Raw genomic sequence first — 7,650 nt, forward strand, 5'->3', positions numbered from 1 at the left:
GGGAGAGGGGGGGTGTGGGGTTTTTTCGGGTGCACGCGGGGCCGCCTCTTGCGCGACGCTCCCTGCGGCGCCGCCGAGCGCGCGGGCCGCGCGCGGCCGAAAGCGAAGAGACCGGCAGGGAGCGTCCGCAAAGTGCCGAACCCGCGGCCGGGGCGAAAAACGGGGGGGGGAAGGGGGGTTTTGGGGGGAAGGGGGTTTTGGAGGGGGGAAAAGGAGGAGGTTTGGGAGGAAAAAGGGGGTTTTGAGGGGGAAAAGGAAGTTTTTTTTTGGGAAAAAAGGGGTTTTGGAGGGGGAAAAAGGGTTTTTTTGGGGGGAAAAGGGGTTTTGGAGGGGGAAAAGGAGGAGTTTTGGGAAGAAAAAGGGGGTTTTTTGGGGGGAGGTGTTGCAAAGGGGGTTTTGGAGGGGGGAAAGGAGGAGTTTTGGGAGGAAAAGGGGTTTTTGGGGGGGAAAAGGAGGAGTTTTGAGGTGGGGAAAAGGAGGAGTTTTGGGGGGGAAAAGGAGGAGTTTTGGGGGGAAAGGGGGTTTTGGAGGGGGAAAAGAGGTTATGGAGGGGGAAAAGGAGAGTTTTGGGAGGAAAAACGGGTTTTTGGGGGTGCTGGGTGGGGGGTGTCTCGATTTAGGGAGGGGTCCGCGGTTTCGGGGACACACACACACACATTGAGGGGATTCTAGTTTGGGGGTGCAGTCCTTGTTTGGGGGGGGATGTCCCTGTTTTGGGGGGGATCCCACTTTGGGGGTCGGTTTCCACGCTTGGGTGGGGGGGTCCTATTTATTAGAGGGCGGTGAGGGGGGAGTGACCTTTTTTTTTTTTGGGGGGGGGGGGTGTAATCTTTTTGGAAGGGAAGGGTCCGGAACGTTTCTCCTCGGCCGCGGTTTCCGCCCGGGCCGCGCTCGCTGCGGCACCGCCCCCTCCCCTTTCCGTTCCCCCCTGGCCCCGGCGCCCCCGGAGCGCGGCCCCCGCCCCCCCCCCGGCGCCCCCCGGCTCCCCCCTCCCCCCCCCGGGAGCCATGAGGGGGGGGCGGGGGCGCGGGAGCGGCAGGTAACGGGGGGGGGGGGGCGGGGGGGACCCATAGAGGGGGGGACAGGAGCCAGAGGGGGGGTGTCTGGGGGCAACGGGACCCGTAGAGGGGGGTCTGGGGGCAACGGGACCCGTAGAGGAGGGGCTGAGGGGCAATGGGACCCATGGGGGTGGGGCTGAGGGGTAACGGGACCCGTAGAGGGGGGTCTGGGGGGCAACGGGACCCATAGAGGGGGGGACTGGAGCCAGAGGGGGGGGTCTGGGGGCAACGGGACCCCCCAATGGGGGCAGTGGGACCCATAGATGGGGGGGGGTGCTGGGACCCATAGAGAGGGGGCTGGAACCACAGGGGGGGCAAAGGGGGGGGTTAGGAGCCATCGATGGGAGGGTGGGGGGCGATGGGGAGGGTGAGGGATAATGCCCTGAGGACCCCCAGCTCCCCCCCCCCCACACCCCTGGGACCCCCAGCTGGCCCCCCAGATCCTCTGCCCCACGTTCCTGGGCCCCCTACCTACATCCTCACATCCCTGGGACCCCCAGATCTCCCCCCTGGGACCCTCAGCTCCCCCCACATCCCTGGAAAACCCAGATCCCCCCCTAACCCAGGACCCCCAGCTCCCCCCTCACACCCCTGGGACCCCCAGATCTCCCCCTGGGGCCCCCAGCTGCCTCTCTGGGACCCCCAGATCCTCCCCCACATCCCTGAGACCCCCAGATCCTTCCCTCTGGGTCCCCCAGCTGCCTCTCTGGGACCCTCACATCCTCCCCCATATCCCTGGGACCCCCAGATCTCCCCCTGGGGCCCCCAGCTGCCTCTCTGGGACCCTCACATCCTCCCCCACATCCCTGGGACCCCCAGATCTCCCCCTGGGTCCCCCAGCTGCCTCTCTGGGACCCCCAGATCCTCCCCCCCATCCCTGAGACCCCCAGATCCTTCCCTCTGGGTCCCCCAGCTGCCTCTCTGGGACCCTCACATCCTCCCCCATATCCCTGGGACCCCCAGATCTCCCCCTGGGGCCCCCAGCTGCCTCTCTGGGACCCTCACATCCTCCCCCACATCCCTGAGACCCCCAGATCCTTCCCCCTTGCTCCCCCAGCTGCCTCTCTGGGACCCTCAGATCCTCCCCCACATCCCTGGGACCCCCAGATCCTTCCCTCTGGGTCCCCCAGCTGCCTCTCTGGGACCCCCAGATCCTCCCCTGCATCCCTGGGACCCCCAGATCCTTCCCCCACATCCCTGAGACCCCCAGATCCTTCCCCCCCACATCCTTGGGACCCCCCTTATGCCCCCAGGACCCCCAGTCCCCCCCCCCAGCCCTCCCATCTCCCCCCTAACCCCCTTTTTTTCTCTCCCACAGCCACCCCGAGCCCTCCCCGCCGCCCCCTCCGTGCCCCCCTCCTCCTCCTCCTCCTCCCGGGGACCCCCCCTCGTCGTCCGCAGCCCCTCGCCGCGGGCCCAGCCCCCCGCGCGGCGCCCGCTACCTGCTGATCGACAGCCAGGGGCTGCCCTACAGCGTGCTGGTGGGGGAGGCGGCGGCGGGCGGCGGGGGGCTGCGTCGAGCCTTCTCGTGCCCCGAGTGCGGCCGCTCCTTCGAGTACCTGTCGTACCTGCAGCGCCACAGCATCTCGCACTCGCCGCACAAGCCCCACGTGTGCCGCGCCTGCGGGAAGGCCTTCAAGCGCTCGTCCCACCTGCAGCGCCACCGCTTCACCCACGCCGGCGGCCGCCCGCCCCACGCCTGCGGCCTCTGCCCGCGCCGCTTCCGCCACGCCGGCGAGCTGGCGCAGCACCAGCGCGTCCACGCCGGCGACGGGCCCTGCGCCTGCCCCCACTGCCCGCGCCGCTTCGCCCTCCGCGGCGCGCTGCAGCGGCACCTGCGCAGGAAACACCTGCCCCGCGCCGCTGCCGCCCCGTGAGGGGGGCACCGCCGGGGGGCGCCGCGGGGCGAGGGGGGGGCCACGCAGGAGGGTGGCGGTGGCGGGGCTCGTCGGGAGGAGATGGGGCTCGTCGGGAGGAGATGGGGCTCGTCACGAAGAGATGGAGCTCGTCACGAAGAGATGGAGCTCGTCATGAAGGGATGGAGCTCGTCATGAAGGGATGGCGGCCACAAAGCTCGTTGTGGTGGACACGTAGAAGGACGTTGGTCACGGAGCTCGTTAGGAAGAGATGGAGCTCGTCATAGAGGAATGGTGGCCACAAAGCTCGTTGTGGTGGACACGTAGAAGGACGTTGGTCACGGAGCTCGTTAAGAAGAGATGGAGCTCGTCAGGGAGGGATGGAGTTCATCAGGAAGAGATGGAGCTCGTTAGGAAGAGATGGAGCTCGTCATGGAGGGATGGCGGCCACGAGGGTCATTGTGGTGGACACGCAGAAGGATGTTGGTCACGGAGCTCGTTAGGAAGAGATGGAGCTCGTCATGGAGGGATGGTGGCCATGAGGGTCATTGTGGTGGACACACAGAAAGACACTGGTCACAGAGCTCATTAGGAAGAGATGGAGCTCGTTAGGAAGAGATGGAGCTCATCATGAAGGGATGGCAGCCACAAAGCTCGTTGTGGTGGACACGTAGAAGGACGTTGGTCACGGAGCTCGTTAGGAAGAGATGGAGCTCGTCATGAAGGAATGGCAGCCACAAAGCTCGTTGTGGTGGACACGTAGAAGGACGTTGGTCACGGAGCTCGTTAGGAAGAGATGGAGCTTGTCAGGGAGGGATGGAGCTCGTTAGGAAGAGATGGAGCTCGTCATGAAGGGATGGCGGCCACAAAGCTCGTTGTGGTGGACACATAGAAGGACGTTGGTCACGGAGCTCATCAGGAAGAGATGGAGCTCATTAGGAAGAGACGGAGCTCATCACGGAGGGATGGTGGCCATGAGGGTCATTGTGGTGGACACGCAGAAAGACACTGGTCACAGAGCTCATTAGGAAGAGATGGAGCTCATCATGAAGGAATGGCGGCCACAAAGCTCGTTGTGGTGGACACGTAGAAGGACGTTGGTCACGGAGCTCGTTAAGAAGAGATGGAGCTTGTCAGGGAGGGATGGAGCTCGTTAGGAAGAGATGGAGCTCGTTAGGAAGAGATGGAGCTCGTCGTGGAGGGATGGTGGCCATGAGGGTCATTGTGGTGGACACGCAGAAAGACACTAGTCACAGAGCTCGTTAGGAAGAGATGGAGCTCATCATGGAGGAATGAAGCTTGTTAGGAAGAGATGGAGCTCGTCATGGAGGAATGGCGGCCACAAAGCTCGTTGTGGTGGACACGTAGAAGGACGTTGGTCACGGAGCTCGTTAAGAAGAGATGGAGCTCGTCAGGGAGGGATGGAGCTCATCAGGAAGAGATGGAGCTCGTTAGGAAGAGATGGAGCTCGTCATGGAGGGATGGCGGCCACAAGGGTCGTTGTGGTGGACACGTAGAAGGACGTTGGTCACGGAGCTCGTTAGGAAGAGATGGAGCTCATCATGGAGGGATGGTGGCCACGAGGGTCATTGTGGTGGACACGCAGAAGGATGTTGGTCACAGAGCTCATTAGGAAGAGATGGAGCTCGTTAGGAAGAGATGGAGCTCGTCATGAAGGGATGGCGGCCACAAAGCTCGTTGTGGTGGACACGTAGAAGGACGTTGGTCACAGAGCTCGTTAAGAAGAGATGGAGCTCGTCAGGGAGGGATGGAGCTCATCAGGAAGAGATGGAGCTCGTTAGGAAGAGATGGAGGTCGTCATGGAGGGATGGTGGCCCTGAGGCTCGTTGTGGTGGACACGCAGAAAGACACTGGTCACAGAGCTCGTTAGGAAGAGATGGAGCTCATCATGGAGGGATAAAGCTTGTTAGGAAGAGATGGAGCTCATTAGGAAGAGATGGAGCTCATCATGAAGGGTCAGTGGCCACGAGGGTCATTGTGGTGGACACGCAGAAGGACGTTGGTGACAGAGCTCGTCATGGCGGGATGGAGCTCGTCAGGAAGAGATGGAGCTCGTTAGGAAGAGATGGAGCTCGTCATGGCGGGATGGTGGCCACAAGGCTCGTTGTGGTGGACACGTAGAAAGACGTTGGTCACAGAGCTCATCAGGGAGGGATGGAGCTCATCAGGGAGGGATGGAGCTCATCAGGAAGAGATGGAGCTCGTTAGGAAGAGATGGAGCTCATTAGGAAGAGATGGAGCTCGTCATGGAGGAATGGTGGCCAAGAGGCTCGTTGTGGTGGACACGCAGAAGGACGTTGGTCACGGAGCTCGTTAGGAAGAGATGGAGCTCATCATGAAGGGTCAGTGGCCACGAGGGTCATTGTGATGGACACGCAGAAGGACGTTGGTCACAGAGCTCGTCATGGAGGGACGGAGCTCATCAGGAAGAGATGGAGCTCGTCATGGAGGGATGGTGGCCACGAGGCTCGTTGTGGTGGACACGCAGAAGGACGTTGGTCACAGAGCTCGTTAGGAAGAGATGGAGCTCGTCGAGGAGGGACAGTGGCCGCGGGGCTCGTTGTGGTGGCCACGCAGAAGGACATTGGCCACGATGCTCCTCGTGGAGGGACGGTGGCCACGGGGTTCGTGGTGGTGGCCACCCAGGACGCATCGTGGCTGGGGGCAGCCCTGGGGTGGGGGACGGGGAGGTGGTGGCCGTGGGGGTCCCTGTGGTGGCCGTGGGGGTCCCTGTGGTGGCCACAGGGCTCGTTGTGGTGGCCCTGGGGCCTGCGTTGCCCTCCCCCCCCGCCGGGCGCTGGCGCGTTCGTTATTAAAATGACCTCGTTTGTTTTTTTATTTTCTCGGCTCTTGGCCCTAAACAACCCCCCCACCCGTTAACCAACCCGCCAGCCCCTCAACCAACCCCCCCCCCCAACCCAATCAACCCCTCAATGAACCCACCTGGCTGCGTCCAACCAACTAACCAACCCATCATCCCAACTAACCAGCCCACCCTTAATCCAAGCAACTCGCCAACCAACCACCTGGCTGTGGTGCAACCCAACAACTAACCAGCCCCCAACCCAACTAACCAACCCGTGTGTGAGCCAACCGGCCCCTCACCCACCCCCCAACCCAACTAACCAACCCGTGTGTGAGCCAACCGGCCCCTCACCCACCCCCCCCACCCAACTAACCAACCCGTGTGTGAGCCAACCGGCCCCTCACCCACCCCCCAACCCAACTAACCAACCCGTGTGTGAGCCAACCGACCCCTCAACCGCCCCCCAACCCAACTAACCAACCCGTGTGTGAGCCAACCGGCCCCTCAACCACCCCCCAACCCAACTAACCAACCCGCAATGCGCTGTGACTCCGGTTACTCTCATTTACATTTATTTACACTGGGGGGGGGGGCTGGGACGAGGCGTGTTGGGGCGTGTTCAACCGTGTTGGGGCGTGTGGAGCCTCGCGCCGGGCTGGGGCTCCTCCCGGCTGAGCCGCGATGGTCCAGGACGATCCGGGATGATCCGTGTTGCTCCAGGACGATCCGGGATGATCCCGGTCGCTCCAGAACGAGCCGGGACCATCTCTGTTGCTCCAGGACGCTCCCATGTTGTTCCAGGATGATCCCAGTTGCTCCAGGACAAGCCACGATGATCCACGTTGCTTCCAAGGTGACCTGTGATGATCCGTGCTGCTCCGAGATGATCCACGTCGTCGCTCCAGGATAATCTCTGTCCAGCCCAGTTGCCCCAGGACAATCCGTGACCATCCCAGTTGCTCCAGGACACTCTGTGATGACCCCAGTTGCCCCAGGATGCTCCGTGTTGCTCCAGGATGCTCCACGTTCCTCCAGGATGCTCCACGTTCCTCCAAGATGCTCTGTGATGCTCCAGGATGTTCTGTGATGCTCCACGGATGCTCTGTGATGCTCCATGCTCCTCCAAGATGCTCCATGATCCTCCAAGATGCTCCGTGATGCTCCATGTTCCTCCAAGACACTCCGTGATGCTCCAGGATGCTCCACGTTCCTCCAAGATGCTCAATGGATGCTCCAAGTTCCTCCAAGATGCTCTGTGATGCTCCAGGATGCTCTGTGATGCTCCACGGATGCTCCAGGACACTCCATGCTCCTCCAAGATGCTCTATGTTCCTCCAAGATGCTCCGTGATGCTCCAAGATGCTCCGTGATGCTCCACGGATGCTCCAAGATGCTCCACGTTCCTCCAGGATGCTCTGTGATGCTCCAGGATGCTCTGTGATGCTCCAGGATGCTCCACGTTCCTCCAAGATGCTCTGTGATGCTCCATGATGCTCCATGTTCCTCCAAGACACTCCGTGATGCTCCAGGATGCTCTGTGATGCTCCATGGATGCTCCAGGACACTCCATGCTCCTCCAAGATGCTCCGTGATCCTCCAAGATGCTCTGTGATGCTCCACGTTCCTCCAAGATGCTCCATGTTCCTCCAAGATGCTCCACGTTCCTCCAAGATGCTCTGTGATGCTCCAGGATGCTCTGTGATGCTCCACGGATGCTCCAGGACACTCCATGCTCCTCCAAGATGCTCTATGTTCCTCCAAGATGCTCCGTGATGCTCCACGGATGCTCCAAGATGCTCCACGTTCCTCCAGGATGCTCCGTGATGCTCCAGGATGCTCCATGTTCCTCCAAGATGCTCCATGATGCTCCAGGCTCCTCCAAGATGATCCAGGATGCTCCATGGATGCT

The 7,650-nt window shown here is 61.9% G+C and overlaps 2 protein-coding genes across 2 annotated transcripts in view; one reads left to right on the forward strand and one right to left on the reverse strand.

Annotated features, from left to right (window-relative positions):
- CCDC106 (coiled-coil domain containing 106) overlaps positions 1-658 on the reverse strand; it is a 9,187-nt gene extending 8,529 nt beyond the window's left edge. Inside the window, 1 exon segment of the mRNA XM_069882821.1 lies at positions 655-658. Coding sequence (XP_069738922.1) covers positions 655-658 — 4 coding nt within the window.
- Positions 659-969: 311 nt separating this feature from the next.
- Positions 970-5,773, forward strand: LOC138734991 (zinc finger protein 581-like). Its single transcript, XM_069882843.1, has 2 exons — positions 970-1,039; positions 2,377-5,773. Exons 1-2 carry the CDS (start codon positions 1,008-1,010, stop codon positions 2,933-2,935), a joined length of 591 nt encoding a protein of 196 aa, XP_069738944.1. The 5' UTR covers positions 970-1,007; the 3' UTR covers positions 2,936-5,773.
- The last annotated feature ends 1,877 nt before the right edge of the window (positions 5,774-7,650 follow it).

This window comes from Phaenicophaeus curvirostris, unplaced genomic scaffold (assembly GCF_032191515.1).
Source record: "Phaenicophaeus curvirostris isolate KB17595 unplaced genomic scaffold, BPBGC_Pcur_1.0 scaffold_366, whole genome shotgun sequence".
Lineage (NCBI taxonomy): Eukaryota > Metazoa > Chordata > Aves > Cuculiformes > Cuculidae > Phaenicophaeus > Phaenicophaeus curvirostris.